Source organism: Grampus griseus, assembly GCF_964374135.1.
Source record: "Grampus griseus genome assembly, chromosome: 15".
NCBI lineage: Eukaryota > Metazoa > Chordata > Mammalia > Artiodactyla > Delphinidae > Grampus > Grampus griseus.
This window is the reverse complement of record NC_139009.1, coordinates 84,194,511-84,211,828: the sequence shown is the minus strand read 5'-3', so window position 1 is coordinate 84,211,828 and position 17,318 is coordinate 84,194,511. Positions and strand designations below refer to the sequence as shown.

The 17,318-nt window shown below is 45.3% G+C and overlaps 1 protein-coding gene across 1 annotated transcript in view; it reads right to left on the bottom strand.

Annotated features, from left to right (window-relative positions):
- Window positions 1-17,318, bottom strand: part of SLC9A4 (solute carrier family 9 member A4) — a gene marked incomplete at its 5' end in the record, with an annotated part of 57,428 nt that overhangs the window by 26,213 nt on the left and 13,897 nt on the right. The window contains 2 exons of the mRNA XM_082672467.1: window positions 183-400; window positions 1,632-1,891. Coding sequence (XP_082528593.1) covers window positions 183-400; window positions 1,632-1,891 — 478 coding nt within the window. The remainder of the gene's footprint in view (window positions 1-182; window positions 401-1,631; window positions 1,892-17,318) is intronic.

Sequence of the window (17,318 nt, the reverse complement as noted above, 5' to 3'; positions counted from 1 at the left end):
CAAACGGGGAACATTCCTGGTCACTACAAGGTACCCAAACCCCCCTAACCAGTAAAACCAGTTGGCATCACCCCATTGCTTTTGCTTTAACCTTGCAGGAAGGAATAATAAAAAATAAATAAATAAATAAATAAAATAAAAAAAGAAGCAGGTGGGACTCTCCGGGCCCTGCTGTGTCTTACTGATGGCTCTCCAGATCTGGCAGAAGGCCAGGGTGAAGCAGACGAAGGCCCAGTTCCACTCGTGGTTCTTCCCCACGGTGGACACGCCCATGAACATGAAGATCAGGGTCTCGCTGACGCTGCTCAACATCTTCATGAAATACTTGATGGTCGTGTAGGATGTCTGGGACACGTTTTCTTCGACGTACTTTTTCATGGTCACTGCACAGGCTGTGATTCTGCAAAAGGAAAAGAGTCTCAGGGAGAAGCCACAAGACCTTGCCCCTCATTGGAAAGTCCTCCCTATTGGTGATGGTACAGAGACACAAATCCTGTTTCTATCCAGAGAGAACGTCTTCTCCAGTCCTCTTTCTGGCTGCAGGTTTTTCCTGAGATTTTCTTTCTTCTTCCTCCCTAAGGGGTCTTGCACAAGTTGAGTGTGGTAGGGAAGGTGGGCTTGACATGGTTTTCCCGCAACAAAATGGCTCACAATTCATGCACGAGCCAGAAGCAGGACTTTTATTTTGCTCCCTCCACCCCCATCATGAGCTCTGTCAGCCCCACCTCGTACTCTACTTCACCTGCCTTAAACCAAAATAACCCAGTGCAGTTACCTAGAAAGAATACTTCAGCGAGACCCCCTCACATTGTAATGTTTCCTACAAAATTTTAATGAGAAATTTTTCCTTTAAAATGTTTTGTTCTAGAGTCACTTAGCAAGTCTGGATGGGAAAGAAAGGACTTTGCCTTGTCTTAGTAGTTTGCTCACTTCTAAGGTGGGAAAATGATGAGTGCCTAGACTTTACACTACTGTATTTAATTAAGATAAATATTTCTATACAATAACATTGTGCCCAAGTGGCTGGGTATGAGGATGATGTCATAAAGAAGGCAACATGATCAGATACAATAAGCCAAGGTGAGAAGCCTCATTCCAAGATCTACACAAGGATAAACATTTCAAAGATATTTTCATTAGGAAAAAAAATCTGAATTTCTAGTCTTATCCCATCTACCCAGTTTCACTCCACACTGACCAGTCCTGGAGCTGTGATGTGATTTGAGGAAAACAGCAGAAGGCAGAGCCCAGGAATGATAGTAGCTCACGGCACGCTTCCCTTTAACTTTAAAATAATGCATTTTTCAAGGAAAACAAATAACGACTGAAGTGAGACTTTAACCTTGAACCTCCCCCAGCTCTTCTCTGCACCAGCTTTTCTGAGAGTTATAAATTGACCTTATAATTGCTATGCAGGAAAATCACCAGAACAGAGCAAAAGCAAATGCTGGAGAGAACATTTGTTTGGCAAAGGACCTGAATTGGATTTTACAAAAGTTCAAAAAACCTGGATCCTGAAACGCTTTTGAAGATTGGCATTAGGAGTCAGGCCTTTCTCAAAGCCTGGTCCACCAGATGTGGTCCTAAACTCTCTTTTATTGGATGAGAGGTGGTCCTTGGTTTGTACTCACGCCAGGATGCCAGAGAGATAGAGCGTCTCAGCCACTAAGTAGGACAAGTAGCTGAACATGAAGACGATGAGGGGTTCAATTGCTGAGATGTTCTGAGTGAAACGTGTGATAAACGCAGAAATGAATCCAAAAATGACGCCGAAAAATACTCCCCCGCACCCCACGATAATGAATCGGGCACATCCGGCCAAGATGTCCACAGGTTCTATGTCTTCAAATTTATGCATCTTTGTGAAGGCGATTAAGATGTTATATAAGACCTAGACAAAAAGAAAATGAAAAAACAAAAAAGTAAACATGAATTAGAAATGAGAAACAGCTTACACACAGATTCTTAACTTTGTGTCTAGTTAAATAATACACCACAAAAATTACAGAACAAGAAATATTAACACGGCTGCCTAACATTCAAATGCCTTCCAGATAATTTAAGTTTATTGTTTCTCCGAGTAAGAAGTATGACACTCACAGCTTTCAATCACTGAGCACCTACTACGTGCCAGTCTCTTCACTAAGCTCTGTGTCATTATCAATGATTTCCTCTGGCTCCAGATGCACCCTCCAACATAGGCTTGGTAATATGCAATGACATTCCATTATTTCTCCTTTAAAATGAGCACCATGTTAAGCTTGCTCAACTGAGGGGCATTGCAGGAGGTAGGGGCTTCCTGCAACTTCCGTGGGAGGGATGAGAGTCAGCCATGTGTGCGTGAGAGCTTCCAGGGGGTCCTGTCAGGGCCACAGGGCCTGCAAGTGGTCCCTCTGCCACCCTGCATCCTCCAGCTGACTGATGAACTCTCCACACACCTCCTGACACAGGACAAAAAAGCCCCAGCATGGCGCTGGTGCAGCATGCCTGTGGCCAGGGGTCCACCTCCGCAGGCTTCCCTCTGTGAACCCAGCCATGCAGTCTGCTCCTCTGAAGGCCCCCTGGCCCCTCTTGAACCCAGGCTCCCACTGCCCAGTGCCACTGACTGCAGACGACTGCTCCCTGTCTGCCCTCCTTGCTCGCCCATCAAGTCCAGACCAGCTCTAGCTTGGCTAAATCAGCCAGCTTCTCTGCTGTCCAGTGGCCCATCCACACCTTCTCCAGGGAGATCAGAACCCCTTCCAAGTTTGTCCTCCTTTGGGGGTCATCCCTCAGCCCTAGGGTACCCTAAAAAGTTTTCTTACATCTCGTTTATTATAGTCTTTTTTTTTTTTTTTTTTTTTTTTGCGCTACGCGGGCCTCTCACTGTTGTGGCCCCTCCCGTTGCGGAGCACAGGCTCCAGATGCACAGGCTCAGCGGCCATGGCTCACAGGCCCAGTCGCTCTGCGGCATGTGGTATCTTCCTGGACCGGGGCACGAACCCGCATCTCCTGCATCGGCAGGCGGATTCTCAACCACTGCGCCACCAGGGAAGCCCATATAGTTGATAATTTTGATGTTAAAATTTCTCTGTTTAACCTACGGTGTGCTTTCTCTTTCTTGGTTGGACCCCACCTGCTTTCCATATACAGTATCTCATTAGAGTCCCCCAAACGACTCCAGTCCGTGTGATACACACTCCCCAATTTTCCTACGATTTCTCTGCTTATTTCCACATTCATATGAAGCTGCAGGGATCGGTTTATCGCTATTTCATGCCACTTGGCAACCCAGAACTTGGACTGAACTTTTGAAAAGTGGCCGCCTGCCACACAGTGAGACACATAAACAAGTAAAGTAAGATCAGTGCAGGACATGAAGACCTCTGAGGCCCCCAGACCCTGAAGGGTCCTGCTAAACCACAGCACACACCTGTCAACTTTGCTTACACCGAGACAAAATCAGAGCAGGGGGAGAAGTTAAACTCCAGGAAACCATGTCCGTGATGGTATTCTGTGCGCTGAAAAACTGCAGCAGTGCTGCGGGCCCTCCAGCACGGGCAGGTCTATGTCCCACTCATTCCCTCTCCTCCCTCACACTCTGCTCTCCCCTCCCCTCTGGGCGTCATCCCACATTCTGCCTCCTGCTTACTCCCTCTCCATCCCCAATTCATCTTTCCTGACAAAGACACTAGCGGCCCCTCTGTTCTTCAGGGTGCCCTGATAGCCTCTGGCTTCTGCTTTGGCTTCACCCCCAGGGCTTACCAAACTGCTAGCTGCCCTGTGCTCATGCTGACCCCTCAGCCACGGTCTGCTACCTGCACACAGCTGCAGCCATTTCTTCCCAGGTCCCCTTCCCAGTCCTGGCCCCTCCAGGTTCCCTTGGTGCATGGCCTCTGCTGATTTCCCATGACATCACCTTTGTGACTGAAGATCGATGTTTTCCCACGGAGAGGCTGGCAATGAACCATCACCTGCAAATTGTCCCTAGGCTGCTACCTTGTTCATGGTCATGATCATAAACTGTCAGGGTGCATTTAAAACAAAGCCCCCCCGCTTCCTCTCATTTGCACTCTCTAGTCAACAGAGAGAAGCAGAAGAACCAGCTAGTCTGTGGGGATGAGCATCTCTGCTCTTGGGTGACCCGGAGCCACGAAGGAAACTCTTTACACACTGTTTGCTATCTGTTTGCACATGAAGATGAAGAATCGTATCCAGCCCAGCACTCGGCTTTGGAATGTGAGTAGGCGGAGAGGACCAGTCCTCAACGTAGCTCAGGTATTACCAATCCCCATCTAGTATGCTTCATCTAGTGAACTTTGTTGATGGAGGGGAGGGAATGTGAGGAAGGCATGCAATGACCCCTCTGCTCATGAGTTCTCGGTCCTCGTGCCCCTCTCCAGAGCAGCTTTGTCACATTGCCTTCTATGTTAGCTCCCTAGGGCTGCGGTGACAAAGTACTACAAACTGGGTGGCTTAATTCAGCAAGCATTTATTTTCTCACTGCTCTGGAGGATAGAAGTCTAGAAGCAAGGGGTGGACGGGATCATGCCTCCTCTGAAGGTGCTGGGAGGGACACAATCTGGAAAGCATGCCTTGGCTTGTGGACACATCAATCCCGTCTCTGCTCCTGTCTTCCTATAGTCTTCCTTGGATATGTCACCCCTGCATCTTCACATTGTCTTCTTATAAGGACAACAGTCATTGGATTTAGAGCCCACCTTAATCCAAAATGAGCTCATCTTAACTAGTTATATCTGCAAAGAACTGTTTCCAAATAAGATCATATCCTGAGGTTCTGGGTGGACATGAATTTTGGAAGGGACTCTATTGAACCCAATGTAGCTTTTGTAGCCAAAATGACCTTACAATGCAATTAACTTGTAAAATAGGCTAGAAGATCTTAGTTATATATCCTTTCAGGGCACAACTTCATTTCGAATTTCATAAGACCCTAATCTGGGGCTGGTCCTCCAGATGGATTCATTATGCTTCTTTGGAGAGCCCAGGACACATGTTTTTCTGTGTCTGGATTAGTTCCCAATTTTTAGTGTACAATAATTATCAGCCAGTAACCTACAAACTCACTTAGGTAAGGGAAAGTGGACAGAAGGTTATAAACAGGTTTGTTTCTTATCCCAAAGAGATGTTTCCAGTGAATTTTCTGGAAGAAGGAGAATCTGGGGAAGGTGAAAAAGAAGAATCAGGAAGCTTGGTGCAAATTGGCCCAAGCAAGGACACACACACACACACACACACACACACACGCGCCATGAGCATTGCCAATTTCTGAAATTAGGAAAGGGATTACTTTTAAAAAAAGAGAGAGAGAGACTTGTCGAAATCTCAAACCAGATTTAAGAATACACATACCGAAGTGCAGAAATTTTGGAAGATATAAAAGTACAAAGGAACCTCCCCCCATACAAAAATGTTACTTACTATTTCCCGAGAAAACCACTATAAACATTGTGTGTGTGTATATATATATACACACATATATGTATATATACATATATATACAATATTATATATAATATAATATCGCAGCCAAAGACCTAGTGTGGCAGGGTTACTAAGGCAGGTCCATTTCTGGAAGGTGCGGGACTCCTCTGATGGGTGTCCTTGGCCTGAAGACTCCGGATGGGCTTGATAAACTCTTGTAGAAATGCATCCAGTTTCCCTCCATCCCTCTCTTTCCCCTGGGGTCACTCTGCTCTCCCTTCTCCCTGAACTCTATCTCCATTTTCTCTGGCAAGAGTGTCCCCTATAAACCTCTTGCACATCTAACACCCTCTGTGTGTCTGACGCATGGACGGCCTGAACGATATCTAGCTGTCTCCTTGTGTATCAACCATATTTTACAAAACTGCTGTAATATGGGTCTATTTTATTTAAGAAAAGTGAAGCCACGTTCTAAGAAAAATCCTGGCTGAGTGTTTGGAAGAAAATTGTGATTTATGGTTTCAAAACACATCCAAAAGAACTTTAGTGGTTGTATCCCAACTCAGTGAGTTTGTTTAGTTCAATTTCACCTTCTGCCTGACCTCGGAGCAACCCACATATGGGTCTTAGAAGCCCTGGGCGTTGCACCTTTGGAGCTGTGCTCACGTTCCAAGGAGCCAGATGCTTGCACAAGACTCAAAAAAGACGAGTTTGGGGCTTCCCTGGTGGCGCAGTGGTTGAGAGTCCGCCTGCCGATGCAGGGGACACGGGTTCGTGCCCCGGTCCGGGAAGATCCCACATGCCGCAGAGCGGCTGGGCCCGTGAGCCATGGCCGCTGAGCCTGCGCGTCCGGAGCCTGTGCTCCGCAACGGGAGAGGCCGCAACAGTGAGAGGCCCGCGTACCACAAAAAAAAAAAAAAAAAAAAAAGACGAGTTTGAATGAGTTAAATTGGGACCTGGGAGTTTATCTGACTCTCAGACCCAGAGGAAACTCAGGGAGTATGATTGAGACTCAAAGATTTGCATGTTGAGGCCACAAACGAAAACTCTTTTGCATAGCTCTCCAGATTATAAGTAGCTACCCCCTCTGTTCCTAGGGCCTGGGAAAGTCAACGGGGCCAGCCCTGTCCCCGGACACCAGTGCACTCTGCCAGGAAGAGGCCATGGCAGTTTCAGAAGCTAAAGTGGTACATATAATTAAGAAGACTACACTTACAGACACAATCTATATGACTGCACGAAAAACAATTCTTATCTTTCAAATTATACGGCTCTGGATGTCATTACGGTTGTGAAAGATTTTCTTTGGACTTCTTTCAAATCGCAATCATGTGTGTGTATTTTTTACATATTGAAAGGAAAAACTCAGCCGATGCTAAAGCCCAAACACGTCCTTGGCACTAAGGGAAAACAAGATTAGATTCACCCTCTCCACTCAGTGGGGAGGAGCAATATTGGGACATAGTAAGAAATATATATTTTGTCTTTGTCCCCAGTAGCCGGCACAGAGTTCCTAAAAATCTTGTAATTCCCTAAGTGGTACGGAGGAGAGGAGCATCTTTGTTATTTGTAATGAGCCCCTTCCAACCACTCCTGAGTTTATGCTAATGAGGTGACTCTTGCCTGGGTTTCACCCCACCCACACCCCGCCCCAAGGAGGGGCACTGGTTGCCATAGGGACCAGCCAAGTGAGTAAAGGGTTGTAACTTTCATCCCCACCCCCTAACCTCCAGGAAGGGGAGAAGGGCTGGAGCTTGATTTCAATAAACAGTGGCCACGGGGGACAATGGATACATGCACAGGTACGGCTGAGTCCCTTTGCTGTGCACCTGAAACTATCACAACATTGTTAATCGGCTATATTCTAATATAAAATAAAAAGTTAAAAAAAGAATCAGTGGCTAATAAATTAATCAGTCATGTCTATGTAATAGAACCTCCATGAAAACCTAACCAACGGGGTTCAGAATGCTTCCAGGTTGGTGCTAGGAGGGTGGTGCCCCTGGCAAGGACACGGAAGCTCTGCACCCCTTCCCACCTACCTCACCCTACGCATCCCTTTCATTCGGCTCTTCCTGAGTTGCATCTTTCCTAAGAAACGGGCCATAGAAAGTAAACGGGTTTTCTGAGTTCTGTGAGCTGCTCTAGCAAACTGTCAAACCTGAGGAGGGGTTGTGAGAACCCCCAATTTTACAACCAGTCAGTCAGACATATGAGAGGTCCAGTCTCGGAACTGGTGTCTGAAGCTGGAGAGTCTTATGGGACTGAGCCCTTAAGCCTGTGGGGTTTTGGGGTTTGCGCTAATTCTGCGTGGTTAGTGTCAGAACTGAATTAAATTGTAAGACACCAAGGTGGTAACTGGAGAGCGGGTATGGGAAAACACACACACACATTTGGTGTCAGAGGTGATGCTGTAAAAAAAAAAAAAAAAAAACAGTTCAGAGAAGTCTCAGAAAATGGTCCTTTCCTGTTACTTTTAACAAGCTCACCAACCTCCCAAGATCATAGTACTGGTAACCCTTTATGGATACCACCGTACAAGTTTGCAAAGCCCTTCCAACACACAGAATGATGACCAAGGACAGCAGCCCACCACCCAAGCCTTAGCAGAGGTGGAGAGTCGATTTCAAACGTGCTGATCTATTTTTCTTGATCAATTTTATTGAGGAATGAGTTACATATGGTAAGCTGCATCTAAAACAAATGAACTCTGGCCACTGTATACACCCGTAAGATAACCACAGTCAAGATCTAGAACAATTCCACAAACCCAGAAAGGTTCTTCATTCCTTTTTAAAAGTCCATCCCTCCCTCCAACCCTGACACCAGGAAACCACCGTTCTACTGTTGTCACCACAGATTAATTTTTATTTATATAAACTGAATAATAAAGTACAGACCCTTTTGTGTTTGGCTTCTTCAACTCAGCAGTTGTTGTTACAGGGATCAGTGGTTCATTCCTTTTTATTACTGAGTAGTATTCCACTATATGGCTAAAGCACAATTTGTCCATCCATTCAGTTGTTGAAGGACATTGGTTTCCTGCCTCTGCCCACCACCCAGCTTTTGCTCTTGGAATATTGCTGCTATGAACATTCAAGTACAACTCTTTTGCACAGAGTTATGTTTTCATTTCCCTTGGATATACAGGAGTAGAATGGGTAGGCAGCGCTGTAGATACAAGTTAAAAATGTAAGAAACTGCTGTCTCCATCTATACAGGCGGCTAGAATACCATAGACTGGGTAGCTTATAAACAACAGAAATTTATTTCTCACAATTCCGGTGGCTGCCAAGGCCAAGATAAAAGCACCAGCAGATTCAGTGGTGAAAGCGATTCAGCGGTGAGAGCCTGGTTCTTAGATAGCTGTCTTCTCACTGTGTTCTCACATGGCAGAAGGGGCGAGGGAGCTCTCTGGTGTCTCTCTTATGAAGACACTAATCCCATTCATGAGGGCTCCGCTCTCATGACCTAACCGCCTCCCACAGGCCCCACCTCCAAATACCATCACATTGGGGATTAGATTTCAACATATGAATTTCCGGGGGACACAGACGTTCAGTCTGTAGCAACTACCAAATTGTTTGCCAAAGACATTGGATCGTTTTCCATTCCTGCCAGGAATGTATGAGATTTCCAGTAGTTCCCTATCCCATCAGCTCTAGCCACTCTGATAGGCGGACTCTCAACCACTGCGCCACCAGGGAAGCCCCGATCACTCCTATTTTTGAAAGCGTTTATGAAGAATAAGTTTTTCCTTAGGATACAGGCAAGATGTCTTATAGCTTTTAATTTATTATTTATTCTATTATTATCATTTATTATTATTTTTACGATTGCCTTTATTTTACTCACTTTAGATTTACCTTGCTCTCTTTTCTTTAGTTTGAAGAAATTACCTGAAGAAGTAGAACATATGTCATTGATTTTAGAACTTTAAAATCTTTACTATAAGCATTTAAAGCCATACATTTTCCTCTGGTACATCGTTACCATTTGTTAAATGTATTTTTTAATTTCCCTTGTAATTTCTTGTTTGAATCATGGATTAATTAGAAGTGTATTGTTTAATTTCCAAATATTGGGATATTCCTTAATGTAATTTATTTTTAATTTACTTCTGCTGGGGGCAGAGTGCACACTCTGATTGCACGGCTTGTAAATCTATTGAGGCTTTTTTTTCCAGTCAAATATGTGGTCTTTTTTGATGAACATGGTATTTGAACTTGAAAAAAATGTATGGGGCTTCCCTGGTGGCGCAGTGGTTGGGAGGCCACCTGCCGATGCAGGGGACGCGGGTTCGTGCCCCGGTCAGGGAAGATCCCACATGCCGCGGAGCGGCTGGACCCGTGAGCCATGGCCGCTGAGCCTGCGCATCCGGAGCCTGTGCTCCGCAGCGGGAGAGGCCACAGCAGTGAGAGGCCCGCGTACCGCAAAAAAAAAAAAAAAGTATGTGTTGTAGTTGCTGGGGACAGTGCTCTATGAATATCAGTTAGAAGAAGGTGGTTGAAAGCGCTCAGCTCCTCAGTGTGTTGCTGCCATTTTGCCTACCTGTTCTATCATTTTCTAAATGAAAAGTAGTAAAATTCTTGCTGTGATTGTGGAATTGTCATTTCCTTCCTTTAAATTTGTCCATTTTTACTTCATGCCCTACTACTGGGTGCATACCCGTGCATCATTGTTAGGTGTTCTTGATGAATTGACATCTTTTTGTCATTATGAAACATCCCTCTTTATCTTTGTAAAATGTTCTACTTTTGCGTCTATTTTAATTGACATTAATATAACCACACCAGCATTCTAATGCCTGGTCTACCATACGTCTGGTATAGTTTTGCATCCATTTATTTTCAGCTTGTCTGCATCTTTATAGTTGTGTTTCCTGCAAATAGGATGTACTTGGGTCTTGCTTTATAATCAATTCTGATAATCTCTGACCTTTAATACTTTTTAGAATTCTTTTATAATTTTATTATTGGCCATACCTCTTTGCATTATGTTCACTGGCACTCTACAATATAACATTCTTAACTTTTTACAGGACACTCTGGGTTAACACTATACCACTTCACATAAATTAAGAAAACTTATAACCATGTAGGTTCATTAAACGTACTGACTTTTAACTATCCTTAAGAACTGGAGTGAAAAAGCTCTTCACAATATTAAATCTCCTGGATTTCTTTGACCCTGAGAGCTGATAGCTTAATGATAACTGATTGCATACTTTTGACTACCAATCCCCCTAGACTTGATAACCACAGTCGCCACCGTGCTCATGGCTCCTTGTAAGAGTAACATCTATGACAAAGCATCTGAGGGAGAGGAGCCTTGTGTGGCTACAGTACTTTCAACCAGAGACCTCTCATTCAAGAACAGGAGTTGACAGACGCTTGAGAAATGCGTTCATAGACTAGGGACCACGAAGTAGCTTGAGGTGAAACCCTCTGTTCAGTTATGGGCTGTAGCAACCATGTCTTCTGAGAAGTATGGAGATAATGGACCAGGTGTGGATGAACAGAGAAGTCTAATGAGGCAGATGAAGAGATTATGAGAGGCCATAAGGAGGGATGGGTTATGAGCACAAAGAAACTGTGAATAATAAAAACTAAGGAGTAGGGGACAGATGATGGAGGAGATTATGTGGAAGCTACTTGGAGAGGGAAGAGAAATGCAAAGATCTACAAAAATGCAGCAGAGTCTGAGCAAGTGGCCAAGTTGCATCTATGGAGGGGCTCTGGAGTAAGAATATGATAGTTATTAGCACTGTTCACACAGTATTTCTTTTCCTTCAAGGCAGCTGATAGGACTGCATGTCCAGCCTCTACCATGTGATTCTGCCTGGCCAAATTTTGTGTTTAAATGAGTTTTGAGCAGAAGCGATATGTCCTTTACGGGATTGGGCATTTGTTTCAGAGGTGAGGCTTTCCATGAATCTCCTCTCCTTCCCTCTGGCACAGAGACCAGCAGTGCTCAATACAATGGCTGCTCTATAAGCCCAGATCCTGAAGAATAGAATGGAATAGAATGGAATGGAATAGAATGGAATAGAATAGAATAGAATAGAATAGAATAGAACAGAATAGAATAGACAGAGGGCTCTGTTGGCCAATAGAAGACAAGAAGTGTAGGTAAGAAATATACCTTTGTTGCTGTAGGCTACTGAGGTTTGGAGGGAGGTTTATTACCAGAACATAACCTGGTCCATGCTGACTGTAAGATAAGATCTGAAATCACTAAAACCAGCTAGGTTCTAGTTACAGCCTCTGTGAGATCCCTCATAAAGCACTTCCTATCCCTGGGTTACTGCGGCGTCTTCTATGGGATGAATTATGTCCCTCAAAATTCATATGTTGAAGTCTTGGGCTTCCCTGGTGGCTCAGTGGTTAAGAATCCGCCTGCCAATGCAGGGGACACGGGTTCGAGCCCTGGTCATGCAGTGGAGCAACTGAGCCCATGCGCCACAACTACTGACCCTGCGCTCTAGAGCCCGTGAGCCACAACTACTGAGCCCACGCACCACAACTATGGAAACCTGTGCCCCTAGAGCCCGTGCTTCACAACAAGAGAAGCCACTGCAGTGAGAAGCCAGCGCACCACAATGAAGAGTAGCCCCTGATCGCCGCAACTAGAGAAAGCCCGCGTGCAGCAACAAAGACCCAACGCAGCCAAAAATAAATAAATAAATAAATTTTAAAAAATTATAAAAGAAAATTCATAAAGTCTTAATTGCAGAATGTTACTGGATTTGGAAATAGGGTCTGTAAAGAGGTGGTTAAGTTAAAATGAGGTCTTAAGGCTGGGGCCGTTAATCCAATAGGACTGGTGTCTTTATAAGGAAAAGGAAGAGACACAGGAGTGCACACAGAGCGAAGGCCACTGCGAGGACAAAGCAAGTGATTGGCCACAAGCCAGGAAGAAAGCCTCCAGCCTCCAGAACTGTGAGAAAATACATTTCTGCTGTTGAAGACACCCAGCTTGTGGCATTTTGTTATGGCAGCCTTAGTGGACTAATAGAAGATCTATGTCTTCCTGATTGTCTTGTGTATCTTTTTAATTAATCCTTATTGCTTGAGCTTGCCATAAACCCAGTTCCTTAAAAAAAAAGCCTAACTAAGTACTGACTCTACACCTGTAAGAAAGCATTGGTATATGCATACGGCTGATTCGCTTTGTTCTGCCACAGAAACTAACACAGTATTGTGAAGCAATTCCACTCCAATAACGATCTATTAAAAAAAAAACATTGTAAGTTCAGAGTCACAGCACAGTACAGCAGAAATGATCTTCACCGTACATCAGATGCTGGAAAGGTACAGAGAATAACACACACACACACAAACTGTATTCATCAACCTGACACAGGAAATTAAATAATGAATCCCGTTAATTTTCCATTTTGTATGAAAGGGCACTGGCACGTTCAGTTGTCACAGAGCAGTTCCTTGGCAACCACTTTCTTTGACTATTAAAAGAAATTAACTAAGAAATAAGAAACCCAGCAGTTACGTAGCAGTCTCCAGAATGATGGAACCAGAAAAAGACAAATAGCATATGGTATCGCTTATATTTGGAATCTAAAAAAAAATGATACAAATGAACTTATTTACCAAACAGAAACAGACCCACAGACATAGAAAACAAAGTTATGGTTACCAAAGGGGAAGTTTGGGATTAACATATACACACTACTGTGTATAAAATAGATAACCGACAGGGACTTACTTTATAGCGGGAAGCTATACTCAACATTTTGTATATGGGAAAAGAATCTGGAAAAATATATATATAACTGAATCACTGCTGTACACCTGAAACTAACACAACGTTGTTAATCAACTATACTTCAATTAAAAAACAAAGCTAAAAAAAGGGACGAAGGGAAGAAGCTTTTATACTTCACTCCTTAAAGGAAGGGAAAAAAGATCTGAAACTCAGGACAGGAGATTAAACATGGGATCTCCCGACTCTCTTAGGACTGACATCCTTGATCATTAGCTGCTTATAATCTCAGAAAGACCAGGAAGATGACCTAAGCGGAGGTCAGAAAATTTAACAAAGAAAAGTAAGTGGTAGGATTTTATTGATTTAGGGCGCAGCAAAGATGTTTCTTTATGGAAATTCTTTTCAATTGAAAAAGTCTGAACATTCTCCTCAGTCTGAAGAACAGCAGGGGAGAGGACTGGCCGTATTTCATAGCTGCTATTCCCACCTACCTGCCAATGGCTCCTACATACGTATCTCCCTCCCATCTTTCCCCCAGGCTCCAGACTTCTATCTCTAAAACTACGTAAAATTTCTTTTCAGTGGCCTGTAGGTAAATGAAACTTAGCAGTTCAGAGCTAATAGCAATCACACACCCACACCCACCCCTGTTCCTCAGCCATGATCTCTTCAAGGAACCGCCCAGCGTGGCCCCTCTGAGTCTGAGCAATCTTCCCCTCCCATCACCTCCATGCCAACTTGAAGCAAACGCCCAGAGGACTGACTTTCACCATCTGGTGCTAGTACACCTGCAGGACAGGAAAAGTCATTGTAAGGCTGTTTAACCTCCAAACTTTTTAAACTATAAAAGCAAACATCAGTTGTGACCAGTAGATGTCAATTCACTGAAGACTAGCTCAGTGACTTGCTTCTTCTGAGAGGGTCAGTCTGGCACACTGGAAATGTTACCGAGTCCAAATTTGCTCTGCTGGGCGCACGACAGGCTAATAAACTGGACACAAGGTGCTGGGCAGACTGAGAAGATGGTAGACCAGTGTCTCAAAATAACCATCTTTTCGGGGTTTGGATGCCAGTTTCTTTTATAGCACAGAGAGGGGGAGGAGATGAGGAAGTAAAGTAAAAAGGCCATAAGATTTGCAAACACCCCCTGGAATGGCCAGCCTCGGGGAGGGGATGTGTTCATTTCTTCTTTCTTGCAGCCATTCGCAGGTGGACATGGTCCGGATGCTTCCCTGAACAAAGGCACTTTGGTTTAACCTTCAGGCAGAGGGGCAGGGTTCCCCGAGGCAGGCCATTGTGTATAGACAGTGTCCTTTTAGTGAACAAAAGCAGCGAAAGCAAAGATTAAAGTTAAAAAAACAGAGCCAACATGGAGTCAGATTTGGCCCTTCTCTGTTACAGAAGGAGCAGTTTCTGAGAAAAAGTACTGCTCAGTCATTTTTTTTCATGAATGAATGAATGACGAATGAATAAATGAAAGATTCAGACTCAAGGGAACTCTGTCTCGATCAAACAGGACTGAACTTTGAAATAAAGTAGTTGGATTTCACGAGCTCTCCGTTTTCTCCCGTGCTGCTAGTATAATGCTCGCTTACGTGATCCCAGGTGAGTAGGAGGGAACTGGGGCAAACCACAGCCTGGGGACAGAACCAGCGGCTCCGTCTCTGACCCGTCACCTGGATGTGATGTGACAGAGCCCGCTGCAGGACAGGTTCTGCCAGAGACCGTTCGTTTTACGTAATCATTGAGGAAGCCACGGGGGAACGGACTAGCTGCTCACCACCTCTTCCAAACGGCCAGCTCGTGGCACTGCTCACATGACCCCAACCAGATTTTTTCCACACCAAAGCCCGACACACCTGACACACCCTTGAGGACGCATGCAGGCATGCTCTTTGGGGCGGGAGAGTCTCTTGAAAACCACTAAACTAGGAAACTCTTGGCTGTCTGGAGTTCCCAGCTTAGAGTTCGCTTTTCTACCGAGAGGTGTTTCTTTTCCAAATCCATTTCCATAGCTGCTCAACCCTACCTCCTGACAAAGGAAGGACACCTTGGTAACCAGCGAGGATCAGTTCTTCTTGTTGCCCTTGCGAACTGGAGTTAGTTCTAACCACCCACCAGGGGCTCACAGCTCAGGCTGCTGGAAAACCCACTTGTACCCCTCAGACTTCAATTAATCTGTTTCTTCAACCAGAAGACAACGAACCAAACCAGTGTTTCTGAAACAGATTTGAGGAATTCCAACGACCTACGGTTGAAGTGTCCCTCCGCGACCCTGCCCTGCCTGAGCGCATCTCTGAACTATTTACACGGGCCCAAGGAGCAGATCTTTCAGGCTTCTGGTTAACAAGAGCCTACAGCTGAAACCCCAGGCACAGGAATGTAAAGGTGTCTCCCAGCTGGGAAAGCTTAGCAGTCAAATTTGGCTTCTCTGTTGGTGAACATCTGACCCCCCGAACATCCTTGTTTGCTGGGGCCAACCCTGGGCTGCCCTCTGCCCTTCATTTCTCCCAGCCCCTCCCACTGCCCAACCTGGTCCAAGTGCCAACCCAAGCTATTGTGTGTGTTGCATCACACACACCCCCGCGGGCTCCACGGCCAGTACCGTAACTGATGACCAATGGCAGCTGTGATCTGAGGGGAAGCTCACCAGGCAGACCTCCAGCGGCTTTGATGAGAGTCAGGCCAGAAGGAAGATGCCTGGGCCCTGGGCCGGGTGGGCGCTTCCCTGTTGGTGCTAGGAGGGTGGTGCGCCTAGTGTCCATCTGGGGTTGAGGCCTGATCCCCATTTCCAGGCCGACAGACACCAACCAGATGGTCCATCTTGCGTGGAACCTCCCCTCGAACCCGGGAAGGGCAACGGGACTCTGATTCCTCACCTACCAGGTGCCGGCGTCTGTGTGTCTGATTTCACAGCCTCCACAGAAACACCCTCTGGGGTCAGACTAAACGTTCCCATTTGACACATGAGGAAGCGGAGGCACAAAAGGATGGAGTCATTTGCTCAAGACCACACTTGTTGGGTTCCGCCTCCCTTGTATATACCCACATTCTTGGCCAGAGGAAACTGTCTACTTGTAAAGGTATCTGCAGCCTCTCTCCTCCTTTCCTAGGAACCTGCAAAAATTGAAGGTAAATAAGGAGATAAAAAGAGGCCAAGAAAAACATTGCCTGACACCTCCCCAGAGAGAGTCTGTTCAGGTCTGCGTGCAGCGCTTCTCGCGGAAAAGCTGAGACCGCCAAGTCCAGACAGATGGGGCATCGCTTAGGCTGTAAGGAAGGCTCTGTGGCTCTCAGGCACTCATGGAGGTAGACTTCTATAAATAACACACCGACCCTGACACAGGTTCCAACGTGTGTGCTTCCTTCTCACACCATCAAGCAATTAACTCAATTTGACACCATCTACTTGGAGACAGGGTCGGATCCCACAGGTTGAGGGCTCAGCCCCACAGGACAACCTCTCCCCCAGCTTCAGATGCCCATCGCAGGTCCAGGTTGTCACCTGGGCTTCTAATCCACCAGCCTTAGTTGAGAAGTTCCAACAACCCCACCTTGGGTTCGATTAATTTGCTAGAATGGCTCACAGAACTCAGAGAAACATTTTACTCACTAGATGACCGGTTTACTACAAAAGGATCAAATGATATCGCTTATATGTGGAATCTAGAAAAAAGGGTACCAATGAACTTATCTACAAAACAGAAGTAGAGTTACAGAGATGTAGAAAACAAATTTATGGTTACCAGGAGTTAAGGGGCGGAAGGATAAATTGGGAGATTGGGATTGACATGCACACTCCTGTATATAAAATAGACAACAAGGACCTCCTGTATAGCACAGGGAACTCTACTCAATACTCTGTAATGACCTATCTGTACATGTATAACTGATTCACTTTGCTGTACACCTGAAACTAACACAACATTGTAAATCAACTATACTCCAATAAAACATTTTTTTTTAATTAAGAAAAAAAAAGGAACTGCCAGGTGGGAGAGATGCTTAGGACAAGTTCTGGGGCAGGGGTGAGGCGCTTCCATGCCCTCTCCAGGAGCTCCACCCTCCCCGAATCTCCACCAACCTGGAAATTCTCCAAACCCAATCCTCTAGAGTTTTTATGGAGGCCTCATTACTTGTGGTTGGTTGATTAAATCACTGGCCATGGG